The following is an 18601-nucleotide window of genomic DNA, read 5'->3' on the forward strand; positions in this document are numbered from 1 at the left end:
AAAAAGGCTTAACATTTATTATTTTACTTCCTTAAACATTTTTTTCAAGTTGTTCCTTTGTTTTTTTGTGCTAATACTTTCTCTTTAATTCTATAGACAGACATAATTTCTTATTCAGTTACAAAGTTCCATTGTTGAAGTCCTGTAATTGCTGTGTCTAGAATTCCGACTATCTTGTCAACCGAAATTTTTTTGTCTCTCTGTCACACTGTCTGTAGCGGTATTTTCTGGGTCTAGAATCATACTACAGATTTCGCCATCCTGTAATAGATTGATGATTGAAAAGCATTGTCATCACAAAGAAAAACTTCCTTTATATCCTCTTCATTTGTTACTATTTCTCCACATTTCTTTACAAAATCCGCTAATGGGAAAATTTCACCTTCAGATTAACGGCTATCATCATTAAATTTAGCTGTCGTTCACTTTACATATGTGGCTATGTATTATGAGATTGGCGACTAAAGACAAGGTCTTCCGCTAAATTTTATCATGCTTCTATTGCACACTGAGACAATTAAGCGTGAATTGTATTAGTTTAGTTATTTATTATAGTATTTACGGCAATTTCTTGCATGTGCTTAACACTTATCTGAGTCCTGAATAAATAAATTCCCACATATACTTAAGGTTTATTGAGGGCCAGCGCCTGATGCAGTCTCTGTGGGTCCTAAATTCTGCTACCAAGCGCCTTCCTTTGTCTTCTCTAAATTCTGCCGCCCGGTGTGGCCATATGAAATCTGGTGTTAGTTCTGGGTTTATGTGAATAACAAATCAGTTATTCTGAATTCAAATAGCACTAAATGTAATCTTTTGGCCTATGAGTATCATTAACAAAATCTACTTTTAGCATACAGAAAGAAATCTTTGTTAAATTTTTTCCTGTCAACATTTCTTAGCACATTTAACTTAAATCTGTAATCATCGACAAGCATAGTATCAAAATGAAAGGTTATCATTCTGTTTCTCAATTACTAATATAAAACAAAAAATGTTTAGGTATCGCTCCATGAATCAAGTTGTCATGTGTTGATAAACATGCGGTGATGAAAGCAAAATATAATAAATAATGATTCGCTAGGTTGGCATCAGGGGTGTAACATATTAGTAGGTGTAAAATCAATGATGTATCTGTAGTACGTTTCGGTTTGAGATGTATGAACTGGCAGCTACTAAGCCAAATTATTGTTCATACAAATTTATGCTAAAATGATTGTCTCTTTAATAACAAGGTATTTTATTTAGTGCCGAAGAGAAATCAAGAATCGAGCCTCTCCACATGTTTTATTACGTGCGGGGAGGAGGGATTATATGCACATGCGTACAGCACACAAAAAAATATAATTAAAGAAAAAAAGTTGGTAGTGGCCTTTTGAGGTCCGGATTTTAGATCATTCCGGATATTTGGACATCTGGATCTTGGACATTGTACTGTATTACAGTCCCATGTTAGTCTAGATGCATATTCATGTAATATGCTACAAAATGTTTCACTATTTCACCTGGGCTATCTCTCTTGATAAGTCATGTTAAACTTTAAAGAGCCTTTTTTCTGCAATTATTAAAATCTGCACCTTTTCAGATTTTTTTTTTGGGGGGGGGGGTTGTTTGTTTGTTTTTGGGTGTTTCTTAAATAAAGTGAAAGTAACTTTCTATAACATTAAGAAATATAAATGTAAAATTAGGCATAAAAGCAATGCCAATTTAGTATTGTATTGTTAACCAATATTTAGTTTTATTTTGTCTCTCAGTAAAGACTGAAGAAAAAGGTTCTGCTCCTAATTCAGCAAATTAAACAGCATGTTCTACAGAAATAAATATTTTATGATTTTTTAAAGTGGAACAGAAACACCAAAATAAAATAACTGTTCGATAAAGTACTATCTCCTATGCATGAAGCATACTCTAAAATCTAACAATAAATTCACAGATTTGAATGTCTTGAAGAATTCTGAAACAATTTGGACACCTTTTTTACAAATGCATTCAGTTTTAAAGCAGTTAATTATTCCTTAAATCTTATGAACTTAATTCTGGTTTAAATATTTAGGTGATTTTTATTTTCTAAAATATTCTGCATTTTTTCATCTACATCTGTTTCGATAGAAAAAGTTTTTAATTTTATTGAAATTTCTCAGTCAATATGCCCTAGCTGTGAAAAAAATTCTAGTTTAAGAATAGTCATTACCATTAAAATAAAAACACACATTTTAAAATATACATAATAAGTATACAAATAATCTAAATGGCAACTCAAAAAATTAAATGCAATTAATGTACATTAAATGCAAAAATACCTTTTTAAAATGATGAAGGGCATCTGGGCTTTTTTCACACATCTCTGTTAGAAGTACAACAGCAGTTATGAGAACCCCTAAAAATTACAAAAGAATTTTTAGACAGCTTCCTTTCTACCAAATAATGAAACCTAACACAACTAAAGTATAATTTAAGACACTACAAATATTCGGCTGCAATTAAAAAAAAATTGTTTCAATTAGAAAACAAATTATCTAGAATACAAAATATTTACTAGAAACAGAAACTAAGAATCTTATAACTGCCTCATGCAGGGCCATCTGCCATGGTTACATTAACTTTTTCTATCAATCCCTGCAAAGTTGTTAAATAATTTGATTGTTGATTTTATTCAGTCATTATCTGCTACTCAGTATTTAAACTGAACACCAAGAAGCAATAACATTCTCTTTGGACACACTCACTACAATCCAATAGTTTATTATAAAGAAATAAATAACTACTCTTAATCATCACTACCAGATTTAACAGCTCTTACTTCCTAAAGTCCAGTTTCACCTTAAAAACTAGTATTCTGGAAGCATATCACTCTTTGCAGAAAGCCAGTACAATTCAGTAGTTAATTGTAACGAAATAATTACTCTTAATCATCTGTAACTGTTGAAAAATCTCACAAACAATTGATTTGTATCGCCACAAGATGGCACTTCTCTTCTTTAGAAAAAAGAAAAATATTTGTTTTGTTTACGATGTTGAAGTGTAAAAAGCCAAATGCTTCCCAGTTTGTTTTAAAATCAATTATTATTCTGTAATTTTGAAGTATTATATCTTCTATTAGTATTATATGTATGAATTGTGAAAAACAATAATTATATTTTTTTATAGCAATAAGGCTGGGAAACTGAAAATACCAAACGTTTTGTAAAAAGCTTGTGCTTCAAATATGGAATACAGAATGTGGTGTTGTCTTCAACCTATTTTCCTGCATAGTGGTGTAATGTAAAGGCCTTGTAATGTGCTGCTACATTTGGATTAAACAAGTAAGATTAATAATCTGCAACAAGGCAAGATTTAATATTCTTTATTGTTAAGAAATGAACTTTCATATTGCAAATTACTTCTAACTCCTCTTCTTAACAGAATTAAAATCAGAAGAGAAATTTAGTTAAATGAAGATATTTAGTTAATTTGAAAGAATTGTTAGAAATTGGTTTTGAAACAGAAATAGTGAAGGCCAAATGAACCACATTCTGATCTCTTACAACAAGATTAATTTCTAAAACCAAAACTAAAATTTTAGAAAATGAAACAGGAGAAGAGTCAGAACTTCAGAATAGATAAATTTGAAATTTAAACAGTTAAAAGAAATAGATTCTGAAATTCAAATTACAGATGTTAAAGAAATTGAAAAAGAAATTATTAAGTGCGATGAGTATTGCACATATAAGTTGAAAGCTGCTATTAGTAAATGCACACCAGGTACACAAGGAACACAGCAACAATCTATCAGCTTGTTAAAATTAGAAAAACAGTTTGTTAAATTACTGTCGTTAGCAATAAGATCGATAGTGATCCTGCCAATTGGCAAAGATTCTCAGATCAGCTTTATATCTAACATAGATAAATTTAATTACTTAAACTCATATTTAACTGGAGCAGCCACAAATGAAATTAAAGGAATTACACTGACAAGCAAAAACTACGAAGCAGCAATAGAAACCTTACAAGAAAGATTTAGTAAAAAATGTTTGGCCGTTAATTTTCCTTTAAATAAATTCCTGAATCTAATACCTGTTAGGAAATCAATAGATGTCTTCTGCTTAGAGATGTGTTAGATACTTATCAAACAAAGTTCACAATTTAGAAACCTCAGAGGTAAATTCAGAAATTTACGGTTTTATTCTATTGTGTCCATATTGATTAAATTAATACCTCAAGTTACTGTTTGTTCTAGAGATCACTAACAAATGAAAATTAGATGAAGACTGGAGGGGTCTTGAAAACAATTAATATTCTAAAAACAGAAGTTGAAAGCAGATTAAAAAAACTTATTTTTCATACAGAACAAGTAGTTAAATGAATCAAAACAAAATTTCAAACGCCATGCAGAAAAACTAGCGACTCAAATGCAAAGCTTCAAACCTGAAACACTTTCATGAAAAGAACTAATAAAAGTACGCTGTCAGCAATAGCATTCACTATGATGCAGTCTACATGCATTTGTCTGTTCAGCACCATGATTCATTTAAATGTAAAATGTCATCACAAAAATAAATTAGAAGTTTTAAAGAGTATTAAACGATGTTTTAAATGTTTCAAAATGTACCCACATTAGTAAAAAATGATGTTCTAATAAAACTTTCTTGTTTCAAGTGAAAAAATGTCATCATCGTTCATTTTGGCTGGGTAATAACCTAAATATTAATACAGCAACAATTAATCAAATGAATAATACTTAGGAAAAACAGAAAAAATCAATTTAAACTGTAATACTAAGGATATTTAAGTGTTAAAGAATTCTAATTCTGAAATTGTCAGTTTAGTTTCACGATGTAATGCAAGCATGGTATGTTCCAAAAATGTTCATTTACAAACTTAGACAGTTGTTGCAAATTCAGAATTTAATTCTTTAGTGACTGGACTCCTCATTCGATGACGAAAGTCAAAGAAGCTTTTGCAGTAAGCATTTAGCAAATCCACTTATGTTAAATACTATTTGCTGAGAACTACTTTCCATTTATTCCTTTGCTATGCATTTGCATTCCCTTTTTTTAAATATCAAAGAACAAATTTTTTCTTGGGACACTGTTCTAGCATGTTTTTATTTTTGGTACATGCATAGACCCACATTGCCCGTTTCACATATGTATCTTATTCTATGAGGTGTAATAGGAACAACATTAGTAAAAACAGAAAAAATATCCAATCATAGAATTTGAAAGAAAAGCGAGAGCATTTTGAGAATTAGACTCAAATGGAATTTCACAAAAAGTGTAGAACTCTCTGGTAAAGAAATAATTGATCAAAAAGAGACAGCTTGTTCACAAAATACTGTAATAAGGAAAAATGCATTAACACATTAAAAGGCGGGAGTCGTAGTACTACGATTTATCTCGACTGTAGCTTAAAGGCGGGAGTTGTAGTACTACGATTTATCTCGACTGTAGCTTAAGGCGGGAGTCGTAGTAATACGATTTATCTCAACTGTAGCTTGCACATTTATCTCGACTGTAGCTAGCACATGGATTGCACAATGTGGTTTTGTGGTTTGAAGCTGTTCAGTTGTTCAAGTTCTACTTACAGTAAATTTTGAAATCCTTCAATATGGTTTCACATGAAAATAAAGATATATATGCAAATGATCTGATGGACATTGAAGAGCCACAACTTGGCACATCAAACTCGGCACCACAGACTCCATGATATAAAATTGATCCGCCTGGACGTTTTTCGCTAGACATCAAAGAGCACAAATTAATTTGGATCGAAAATAAAGGTCAAAAGCTACATGCCCAACAAAACTGCATAGTTTGTGCGCCACATAAAAAAAGAAAGTTGACTTGCTTCAAATGCAAGTTTTGCAATGCACCTCTTCACCGTGGCGAGTGTTATCAACATTATCACGCTCATGAAAAATACTAGATTCTTCTCATAAATATGTACTTAACATATTTATGAGAAGGTAACATTTTTTGTAATTCGTGTTTAGTTCTTTTTTAATATTTCTTGTAGTTTTAAGAGTTTAAATAAACTTTTTTAAGTCTGCATTTTTTTATGATTACACAAAATATCGCTCGCTCTAGGACGAAAAACAAGGCCAGGCGGTTGCCGCATTACCTAGCATACTTTCATCAAGATCCCCTGCCTTTAATGTGTTAATGAATGAACTAAGAACGCTTGGGGAATTAAGATTCAATTGGTATTTCACAAAAAAGAAACAAATAACTGATCAATTTAAAAACTCTACATCCTTTAATAAGGGTGGATACCGAACTAAATTACTTTGGAAATTCAACCTTGATGAATTAAATAATTTTCATACTTCAATGAAGCGTTTTGATATTTTGAGAGATAGATTGGATAAGGATATAGAAATGCATATGGAAGATACAAAAATAATTGAAGAACAGTAATTGAAGACAGAATTGGTGAAATATACCAAAAGTAAGATCTCAAATCAGGTAAGTATATGCCTCATAGGGCAGTGATAAGACCAGATAAACATCTTGCATTAAAATTCTTTTTGATACATCATGTAAAGGAGAAAATTCTAAATCCTTAAATAATTTGTTACAGGCTGGACCTAATTTAAATCTTATTATAATATATACAATATATTAAATATATTTAAATATATAAAATGTCATTCTTAAATTTTGAGAACACAATATCGCTTTTTCCACTGTTATAGAAAAGGCATTTCTAATGATATGTACTGCTGAGGGAGATCGCAAAAAATTAAAAATTCCTTTGGCTTCAGAACGAAAATTGTGAATTATTCAAAATTATGAATATGACATACTTTCCATTAGGTATTACTACAAGTCCATTCACTCCAGCAGTAATAAAATATATTAAAAAATACAGCACTAAAAACCTGAAAATTATGAAATGTTGAATTCATCTTTATATGTTGATTTATAGCGAGTAAAGACAGTAGAGAAAGCAAATCGTCATCTGATGCAGTTACTGTTTTAAAACACAGGGTATGAATTTATGTAAATTTAAATCAAATTCTAAGGAGTTAAAAAACATATGGTTAAAAACGGTTTACAAATAAATGATTCCTTTGCAGAAGTAATATTTAAGGCCTTGACTGAGATATAGAAAATGGCACTATAAAACTAGATTTAAAACTCTTTAGAATCATCTTCAACTAGCTGTGTGTTACATACTAAAAGACTAGTGTAACAAGTTACAGCTAAAATTTATGATGCAACTAGATTTATATCTCCATTTATGATTAGAATTAAAATCCTGCTACAACAGATATAGATAAAAGGGCTTGCTCAGGACAAGTACAAGGGATAACGATAGATAGAATATACTTTCAAAATGATGATAAGCAAACAGTGACTTTTTTTACACATATTCTGCAACTAAGTAATAATGCATATGGAAGTGTAGCATATTTCAGATATACAATTAAGTTTAGTGAAATCAAAATGAGTATTTCATTGAAACCCACAATAGCTCCTCTTAAAAACTTACATTACACCAATTAGAACTGTTGGGAGCAGTTATGGCAGCTAGAATTGTAAAATATCTAACTACATTATTTAATCACATCTGTCAACAGATATACTTCTGGGCAGATTTGCAAATCATATTACATTGCATCAAAGGATTTTCTAACAACTAGAAACCTTTTGTCTCTAACAGGATTGCAGAAATTCAAGCTTTGACAAATCCCGATAACTGGAATCATTGCAGCCGTAATGAAATCTTACAAATTTACTAACCAGAGGTTTAAGCATAAATTCTCTGATGACTATTCACTTTGGTGGGTTGGACCAGAATGGTTACAAAACCAGTGCATAAACTGGTCAGTTCAACAGAATTTTGACATAGAAAGTGATGAACAACTAGAACGCTGTAGTAAGAAATCAGTTTATAACATGTTTGAGAAAACAGACAAGAAAATTCAGCATAGTTTTGAAAGTTCCCGGAATTGTGGAATGGATTAACTGTTTCATTGCTATAGCAAAAGTAACTGACTATTAATAATGGCCCATTAAGTACATCCGATATTCAGAACGCTGAAATATTTTGTGTCTGCAAAGCTCAGACGGATTTCTTCACACCTGCAATTAGAGCTCTTCAATTTGACAAGTCAAATTCTCTGAGCTCTCATATATTCAGCTGGCAACGTTTCTTGAAAATCAAATTCTCTGAGTTAAGGCAAGACTAGATGAAACCGAATATACAAATGACGAAAACATCCGGTTCTTCTTCCTTAAGATTCCAAATTTAATGAATTAATTATAGAAAGAGAACATAATAACATACACAGGAGTTGCAGTAACTTCAACCAAACTAAGACAAATTTTGGATTCCTAAAGGTCACCAATTGGTGAAGAAAGTCTTACGAAACTGTCTAATGTGAGAAAAACATGCAGTAAAACCAGCGAAAGAAATCACAGCACAGTTACCAGATGGCAGAATTACCATCTTTCTGTGCTACCAGCGTGGATTTCACAGGTCCTGTTTACATCAGATCTGAAAATCGCATTTAGAAATCATATACTGTACTGTTTACATGTGCTGTTAAATGAGCATTACATATAGAACTCATTTCCAATATGTCTGCAAATAAATTTATTTTGGCTCTCCGATGTTTCACCTTAAAAAGAAGGAACTGTTGTGCCTTTTATTCAGACGGCGCGGAAACATTCAAATATGCTGCTAGAGATTTATAATACTCTTGCAGCATAATTAAATGAGCAGAATTTCTAAATATTTTAGCAGCTGAAGGTTTGAACTGGAAATTTATAGTGAAGCTTGTACCATGGTGAGGAGGATTCTACAAATACCTTACAAGAGTACTAAGGAACCATTAAAAAAGATACCGTATTTGACAGCATATAAGACAGACTTTTTTTCCTAAATTTGGTCTCAAAAAGTTACCTGCGTCTTATACGTGAAGGACACAAGTTATCTTTCAATAATGAATGCTATTTTTAGTCCGGATAAAGGTCTAGACACACATAACTTTTTCTACATCTGCCATAATTATTTTGTGCATGCGTGAAATATCTGTTGCCAAAAAGCGCCAAAGCTCAAAGCTGATGTCGAAGTTCAAGCAGGTTCGACGGTCACATTACGTCTATGGAGCCTTTCCTTCTTTACATACACTTTCTTTGACTCAGCCGACACATGTGTCAGTATCGGTGCTGCTCTGTATAAACGTGTCAGTATCAGTGCTTAAAACTATTTGTTTTAAAAAAATATCCTGGAAAATATGACTACAGGAAACAAGAGATTAAGCTATACAATTCAGTATAAACTAGGAGTGTTAAACTACGCCAAAGTGCATGGAAATAGAGCAGCAGCAAGACATTTCGGTCCACCACCTACCGAAAAAATGATAAGTACTTGGCGACTGCAGGAAGATCAACTGAAAACTGCTAAAATACAAAAGCATAACCTTCAATGCCCAGCTCCATATTGGCCTGAACTTGAAAATGCCGTAAAAATGTGGGTGATAGACAAGAGGAAATCTGGGATAAGTGTTTCAACCAAAATGATAATCAATAAGGTCAAAGGATTTGCAGAAAAACATGGGAATAAGAACTTTTTAGGGTCTGAGGGCTGGTGCTACAGGTTCATGAAAAGGCAAGGCTTATCAATGCACACAAAAACAAGTATTGCACAGAAAATGCCAGCAGATTATGAAGAAAAAATACTAGCATTTCATAGGTTTGTTATAAATGCATGCAAGAAAACTTCTTTTGAGCTCAGTCAAATAGGAAATATGAATGAAATTCCACTCACATTTGATGTACTATCCAACAAGACTGTGAGTATTAAAGGGTCTAAATCAATAACCATAAAAACCACAGGTCATGCAAAATCCCCATATACAGTAGTTCTAACATGTTGTGCTGATGGCACAAAACTACTGCCGTTTTTCATATTCAAAAGAAAAACTTCCAACGGGTGTAATTGTTCATGTTCATCCGAAAGGCTGGATGGACGAAGCTAGAATGAAACTGTGGTTACAGAACGTATGGGCGAGGTGACCTGGTGGACTCTTTTGGTTTTGGATCATCTTAGCGCCCATAGAACTGAAACCATAAAGAATAAAGTGAGAGAATTAAAAACCCAGATATTTGTCATTCCTGGTAGACTGACTAGCCAATTGTAGCCTTTAGATATATCGGTGAATACGCTATTTAAAGAAAAAGTGCGAGAATGATGGAACAAGTGGATAGGAGAGTCACATCACGCCCTCAGGTAGAATGAAGCGGCCCTCTATTTCACAAGTGTGTGAGTGGGTAAAAAGATCTTGGGAGGACGGAAAGGCTGAAGTAATTGTTAAGTCCTTTAAGAAGTGCGGAATCAGTAATTCTCTTTACGGAACAGAAGACGACACATTATTCAAAGAAGGTGATACTAGCGATGACGATATCCTTGTTTTTGATTATGATGATAGTTAAAAGGATTTTTATGGTTTTGAAACTGATTAAAGTCTAATTTCACGATAGGCAACGTTTTCCTTCCATCTGTGTTTTTTGTTGTTTCTGCTTTATTTTGTATTATGCTCGATTGCTTGGCCGTTCATTCATTTATTCATTATTGAAATTTACATATGTTCAAAATAGCTTTCCATTTGTTAATTTTCCTTAATAAAAATATGATTGGTGATTGCATTCAAATATTCTTTATTTGGCTTTTACGAAACATGAGAACTAAAAGAAACCACATTTTAAGTCATTGTGGTACCGCGCTATCGCGCAGACTATTCATCCTTTTTCCCCTTGTGTGTGGCCTTCTAAATAGGGGTGTGTCTTATATGCCGTCAAATACGGTACTAGTCAGAGATTTTGAAGAATTCATTGCCCTTGCAATGTTCTTTTACATAAAATTTAAATGGCCAAAAAAAAAATCAAGAACCAATTTTTTGTATTATAACATTTTTATTTCTCTCTCTAGTGCTCGTTTTTTTACTAAAAAGGTAATTCCTTGTTGATTTCAATTATGACAATACTTCAGTAACTCTAGAATATTTTTGTTTATTTCTTTTATTTTGTTACCATCAATGGGTAAAGTGAAAGCAGTAGTAGTTATTATGACCACTAATAATTGTTGCCTACAAATTTATGACTGTATTGACGACGGAAGTCAAAAACATTGTGATCAGACGACATTCGACCTACATTTACAATGACTCGCATGAATCTGAACTCCTTATACCGGCTGATTTTCTATTGATCGGACATAAAGCTGAATATCCAAAAAAACTTTGCTGAGATACTGAATACTTCTTCGACATGAGAAAAGTCTAATACAATGAAAAGACTATCAGACAAACTTATTGTAAAACAGATCTGGAAAAAATGGAAAAATCAGTCTCTTATTTTAAAAAATGCTCATTTCTTCGGTACACAGAAATTAAAAAAAAAAAAAAAAATGGTGATATAATTTTACTTGGAAAAACACTTAAATTTGTCTTGGATTTAGGATGAATAATTCAAGTTTTGAAAGAACGTGGAGGCCGTGTATGCCCAAAGAGACCTGTGCAATTGATATAGCAACGTGAACTATCAGACTGAAAGTAAAAACTATCAGACAAAAGAATTTTGTAACTCTTATTTGATTAGTTAAGTTATTACTGATAATTTACTGTTTGAAATTCAATTTGATATTTACTTATTGAATAATTTTTGAATAAATATGCTGTTAACTACATTTGTTAATTTTATGAAGCTTCGATTTCGCTGTTTATGTTTACATCAGGTAAGTGTATTCGATATTGATATGTTAGTTGCTTCCCACCATTTAAATTCTTTTTGTAAGCTGAAATAGTGGTAATTTTTGCAGTGGGGCATGTTGAAAAATCCCACATACAACTGATTTGTATTGTCGCAAGAGGGAGCTTCTTTTCTTTAGAAAGAATGATGCTGAAATGTAAAGAACCACCAAACGCTTTCAGGCTGGTTTTAAAATAAATGATTATTTTATAATTTTTCAGTATTGTCTTCTGTTATTATTATATAGATGACCAGCTCTATTGTTAAAACAATAATTAAACTTTTTCACTAATTACTACCAGATTTTACTAATTACCTTGTTCCCTGAAGTTTCGCCTTAAAAAGCAGTATTCTGAAAGAATTTTGGATATTAAAAAAAAACACAATGAAGGAATTAATAAGCATCCTAACAGCTGACTTATGCAAGCATCCAAAAATGCTATGAACATGCCACATTGGTTACAGCAATAGAAGGAAAGCAAGCAAAAAGAAAGTAAACTTACTTTCTTTTTTTTATCCAGTCCTGAAATTCTGTAGATCTACTGCACACATTCGCTTTAGAACTGTTGAATCAATATTACAGTTCAATCTTAAATATCATTATTAAACAAAGTATAACCGGAAAACAGAATTAGCAATGGTTGTGTTCTTTACAGACAATCATAATGCAGCTGACGAAAAGTTGTCCGGATTCAAGAAACTTGTATCTACTCATCATTACAGTGAAATTTTACCTCAATTAGGTTTTTTCACCTAAACAATATTCACTGACACTTAACAGAAAAAAAAAATTAAGATTAATCACGCCATGTTTCACTACATGAAAAATGGAATGCCTTTGTTTCAATGCTTGCAAGAGAAGTATAAAAATAAATTGTGAACTCCAAGAATATTTTTAAAAAGGTAATATAATGAAACAGAGATAATACACACCTAAATTAATGCCAAAGATGAATAATCCATTATTAATTCCAACTAATGAACTAAATACACTCTTTTGCAAAAAAAAAATGAAGCACAATGAAGGAAGTGGTTATTTTTGATGACACTGAATAAGTGTATTGCTCATACACAGATAATAAAATGATTTTAAAAAAATCAAGGTCACAGTAAATGTTCATGCCTCACAATCACCCATTGAGTGTTCAAATTAGTAGTTGGTCGATTTGTCAAGGCAATAAGTGGTAGAAGTTCCTAATATCATCCTGCGACACATTCTGCCAGGCATTCATCAGTTGTAGTTCCAGATTTGCGATATTTTGCGGTGCACAAATATGGCACCCTACATGCTTGATTGATGAAAGGTCTGGTGGCCTTACTGGCCAAGGAAGAGTATCAACCGCACAGAGATATGCGAGCGAGCGGTGTGTGGCCTAGCATTATCTTGTTGGAAAATGGCCCCAGGATGACGTGCCAAGTAGGGTAATGCAACCGGCCGCAGGATGGTATCAACATATCGTTGAGCTGTTAAAGATGTACAGAGGATGACTACAGATGACCTGCTTTCATAAGAAATAGCACCCCACACCATCACTCCAGGGGTTATGGCTGTAGTGCGTTGAATAGTCGTCAATGATACCTTTGGGGGCGGTTCGATCCTGGCAAACATTCATAATATTTTGCCTAGCATTTGTGCTCCTTGGCCTTCCAAAGCCTTCATTTCATTGGCAATTTTCTTTGAGGCAACCATTGCTTCCAACATCTTTGCACAGCAGTGTTTGTATGCTGCATGTCGCGGCCTATCCTCGGTATGTCCACACAGCTTCACGCAACCCTACAATGCGACCACGTTCGAAGTCATTTAGTTGTTTGTAAGGTCTTCGATATTGTCGTAATGGCATCTTTAGTTGCTTCTTTACAGAATTACAATGACAGCAACAAAAAAAGATAAATTTTCTGCCTCTGTTACTAATTTTATACTTTGTGAACTGTACACTAGAAATGCCTACTATGAAAGCAATTCCTGTTCATTCACCTTAAAACTTGGACCATTTGCATGTTTGATCAAGATATTTTTGCATACCAAATTTTGTCACGATCGCAAAAGTCCTTCTTGGTGCTTCGATTTTTTTCACAAAAAAGTAAATAATGCTTGTGTTATCACAACACCACTCAAAAATAAACATCATAGTCTGATCGACAGAATAGTAGTTTTCATCTAGACAGAAAATTTTTTTAAAACCTTAGTTGAGATATTATACAGCATACCATTTTTACATCAAAACCTTGTTCTTTATGATATCCCACAAAATACTAGCCAGAATGCAGTATTTTGCAGTTGTTTGACTGATTATGGCAAAACATACAAAGGTGTCTCCCTAAAAAATTTTTCCTTTGTGGAGTACTCGAGCAGATATGGTTTCTCTGCTCTGTCTGCTTCCACGGATGATTTCAAAGGAAAACTGGCTTCTATTGAACCACACATGATGAAAAACAGTATTTAAGTCATATACTTTTGAAATGACAGATTTAAAGTACCCCCATTCACAGACTACAGTCATTTTGCAGAATTTCAGGACAGGAGCAATGGCTTCTGCTCATAGCTAAGGGCAGTCAGTCAGCTTTCCATCATGGATGGTATTGTGATTGACCCTCTAAGCACCATGACAGGCTTTATCCGGTCATGAGACTTTTCTTGTCACTTGTTATATATTAGCTTATAATTTAAGATACTTTCTTACTTCATTAATAATATAACTGCTATCTTGATGAATGTAAGTTTATGAAAATAGAGACTAAAATATGTAAATATGCATATTTAGCTAATAAAGGCTCTTTAAATACAGGTCTTCATGACAAATTCAAAAACCCAGGCCACTCAGAGGGTTAATGAAACTGCTTTCAGTAATCACTCTATCATCCATGATAGATATTTGGATTCGATTGGATTGGATTATTCAATAAAGGCAAAGCACACGAGGGCTATCTACCTAAAGGGAGGGATGCCTTCGTGGAGGACTTTCTAAGGGAAACTGACTCGTATACACGTTACACGTGGGGAAAACCACGAAAACACCTATGCAGCCAAGCCAGCCTGTTCGCGGTATTTGAACCTCGAACCGAACTACCGGTGTTCAGCATCTTTACCGATCGGCCGCTAGTGGGTGCTCCATGATAGATAAAAATAAGTATAAGTTTAGACAACTTGGACAACATACTCAAATCTGATGTGACCGTTTTGTTACATTGGTTCCCATCATAAATAACAATTAATTTGCAATTAATTTAGTGGTTACGCATATAATATTCAAATCTTTAATTATTATATAATATCTAATGAGAAGGTGAACTCATTATTATTTAAAATGATTAATATTGGATTAACTGCAACAGAAATAAACAGTCGACAAGTTCAGTTACCAATAACCTAACATGAGACCAGCATTCTGAAGCTAAGGGATAAAATTACCATTCATTCCTGGCCACGCCAAAAAGGTAGACAAATTCATACTTTTTTATCAGAATCTTTTAAAAATGGGAGCTGCCACAAATTTTCATTATGTTTTAAAATCAGATTTTTATAATTTTGTGAAATAAATTATTTAACTTGCTTGTTATGTGTCAGTTTATACAAAGTCTCTTCATTACTTTTTTAGGTACTTTCTTATTAGCTGCACCCTCATTGAAAAGTCGCCTGACACTTTACAGAGGAATTGCAAACTTGCTGGTGACTAATTTTAAGTTAACCCTTTGACGTGCGGCGGTCGCACCCTGAAATCCGCAATTTTCAAAATTTTTGAATGAAAACTTATTGATTACTGATCTTTTATGTCTAAATAACACAAAATGACTACAGAATCATATATTTTTTAGGTCTTAGTGCTTCAAATCGGATGCCTTTTAAAATTCGTTTTCAATGAGACAAAATAACTTCATTTTAGTAATATAAACAATTTTAAATTTTAAATCATCACACAGCATTATTTCTATCATAAACAATAAAAAATAGCAAGAATTAAACTGTATATATATAAAAAAACTATGTATATTTATGGCATTTGCTCTTTGGTTTCAGGGCAAGACCACTGAGCTACTAGAGCACTGCGTCACAATGCTCACAATCCTCTATAAGCTCAGTGGCCGTGCATTAAAACCACTGCTCTTTGCAATATCTTTGTTGTTATCCAGATATAGATAAGGGGCTTTGAAACCACAAAGTTATTTTATTACTAAACAATACATGCACCTGCCCAGTAAAAAGGCCTTTTTTCCAGAGATTTTTTTCTGACCTCAAACACGCTTGCTTCTTATGTTAGTATTGTAATTTTACATTTGATGTGGTTTAAATATAATGTAAATACACTTTGCTATAATTAAAAATAGAAACTGAGTAAAAGTTTTAAAAAATTAAAAATACTTTATCAACATTTTGGGACGAATACAAATAAAATAAATATTGTTACAAAATGTACAGGCGTGGTAAGATAGCTTCCCTGCAAAGCAGGTTTAGGGTTGCCAGAAAATGGCAAGGCAAAGGCAGGGTTACCTCATTTCGCGAGAAATTTCCCATCTGACAACAAAATTGGCGATGTGCCATAGACGGATGGAGAACCTTCTAGAACGAATTCTTACCGGTTTAGCCCAGAATGTTCTTGAACACAAGCTAAAAGCTATATAAACCCTGCTGGAACGTGGAGAGTCAGTCAGTTAGTGAGAGTCCATCAAGTTGACAGACAGTCAGTGAGTGCCGAGTTGGTCATGAGTGCACCGAAAGTCTTTTAGTGTATCGTGGTTAGTGCATCATCGAGAGTGTGTTGAGCTCCGAGAACAACTGAATCGAGGAGTCGAGAGCTGTACTCTTGAGTACCGTCGGGTGCATCCCGTTTTGTAGTGTGGAGAGTCTCGAAAGTACTTGGAGATCCGAGAACAACCGAGCGGATTCGGGAGCTGTGCTGTGGTGCTTTGCTGTGCTCTGGTGCTCCACCATGATAGTCTGATAGTGTGAAGACACTGTCGCTGATCGTGTCAGCGGGTTTATTGTAGTCCTACGATGACTGTGTGGTTAAATAAAGTCTCTTTTGATACTTTATCAAGTGCTGTTGTCATTATTCACACCAAATCTACAAACCCCGTACGAAAGTGAAGGAAGAAAATAACATAACAACTGGTGTCAGAAGTGGGATTTGAAAGTGAATGCCAGTGACACGCCTGCAGAGGGAAGCCATGGCGCAGGAAACCAAGACTTTGATGGACTTCTTAGCCGAGATGAGGGCTGAGATGAAAGCTGGACTTGCTGAAATAAAAGCCGGATATGCTGAGATAAAAGCTGGCTATGAAGAGATGACAGCTAATCTAAAAGCCGGACGAGAAGAGATGAAAGCAGGCCAAGAAAAGGTGCAAGAGCAACTCCAACAGCTGAAAGTGGAGGTTACAAAAGAAACTGGAGCCATGAAAGACTATGTGGAAATGAGAGAAGTAGCATCTGAAGAATCAAAAGATGAAGAAATGAAGGAAGTAACTAATGAACTGTCTGAGAAAGATCCAGAAACAAATGATAAAATATCTAACAAGATTTAAGACAGAGATCGAAAAGATGAAGAAATGAGAGACGGGAAAGAAGATTTTGATTCTCACGTGCCTGAAGTAGAGATAGAAGAAAGTGAAAATGCGATTATCAAGTTCTTAGAAACCGACAGTGAAGTTATGAAAAAGCTGTCAGCAGGTGATGAACCATCTGAAAGTGCATGTGATGCAGAGATTGGGAAAGCTGATGTGCAGCTTAAGCAGTGTGCTCCAGTATTGCAAGAAAATTCACCTACTTTTCAAACTATGCGTGTGTCTCATAGTGCAGGTTTTACAGACAAGGACTTGATTTTAAGCCAGGATACTTATGTTTGTGAAGAATCAGGTTCCATTCATGACTTTGATGCAGAATCTGGAGTTGGTTCTCAAGAAAAGGAGGAAAATGTACATGTACCAGCTGCTGAAAATAACGAGGTGAACTGTATACATGATGTGAGTAAACTTCAGAGTGGTGAACAAAACGTCTCAGATCTTCCTGTGGATGAAAAGTCGGAAAGGACTGATTCTTTGAACTGTGATATGCATATCAGAAAGACATCTGAGAACTGCAGTGGAAAAGTATTTCACCCGGGTATAACTTAATGAAAAGACTGAGACTGAAATTCATTCTGAACTTTAATTTGTATAATTTAAAATTGTGATGTGTTTAATTTTGTATATAACTTGTACATAGTGTAAACATTTGTTTCTTTAGTTATGTTATTTGTTTGTTTTATTATGTTTGTACCGAATTTGGCTTCTGACCAAGGGTTGTACTACACAGGACATGCAGTCCTTGGAAGCGGCAGTGTTATGAAATGTATAGGCACAGTAAGATGACATCTACGCAAAGCAGGTTTACGGTTGCCAGAAAATGGCAAGGCGAAAGCAGGGTTGCCACATTTGGTGAGAAATCGCACATTTGGTGAGAAATCGCTCATTTGGCAACAAAATTGGTGATATCCCATGGGCAGATGGAGAACCTTCTAGAACAAATTTTTACCGGCTTAGCCTAGAATGTTGTCGAACATAAGCTAAAAGCTATATAAACATTGCTAGTACGTGGAGAGTCAGTCACTCAGACCTTACAAACTGCAGTAACTAATGAAAACACCCATCTGAAGGTTAAACACAGCAAAAAACTTTAAAGTGGACCTAAACCTCCCCCTACTGAAACTAAAGATGCCTTAGAATAGTTACAAGACAACCAACAATCAGAAATTTTCTCGGAAACATTATTTCTCAAATACAGAAAATCAGCAGTGCAAAATCTACGGCAGAGAAGTTAGCCGCAGGATTTAATGCAGCACTCTCACTGATGAAATTTGCAGAAAACTAATAGATGTCTGTTTTTACAACGTAAAAAT

At 33.8% G+C, this 18601-nt stretch overlaps 1 protein-coding gene across 6 annotated transcripts in view; it reads right to left on the reverse strand.

Moving 5' to 3' along the window:
* AP-1gamma (adaptor protein complex 1, gamma subunit) overlaps positions 1 to 18601 on the reverse strand; it is a 190118-nt gene that overhangs the window by 134229 nt on the left and 37288 nt on the right. For all 6 annotated transcript variants that reach the window (XM_035352909.2, XM_085808333.1, XM_085808332.1 and 3 more), the window contains exon 6: positions 2298 to 2374. In XM_035352909.2, the coding sequence (XP_035208800.2) occupies positions 2298 to 2374 (77 nt within the window). The remainder of the gene's footprint in view (positions 1 to 2297; positions 2375 to 18601) is intronic.

The sequence above is a fragment of the Stegodyphus dumicola genome, chromosome X1 (genome assembly GCF_044657685.1).
Source record: "Stegodyphus dumicola isolate Sdum_Otavi_A_Nest chromosome X1, ASM4465768v1".
NCBI lineage: Eukaryota > Metazoa > Arthropoda > Arachnida > Araneae > Eresidae > Stegodyphus > Stegodyphus dumicola.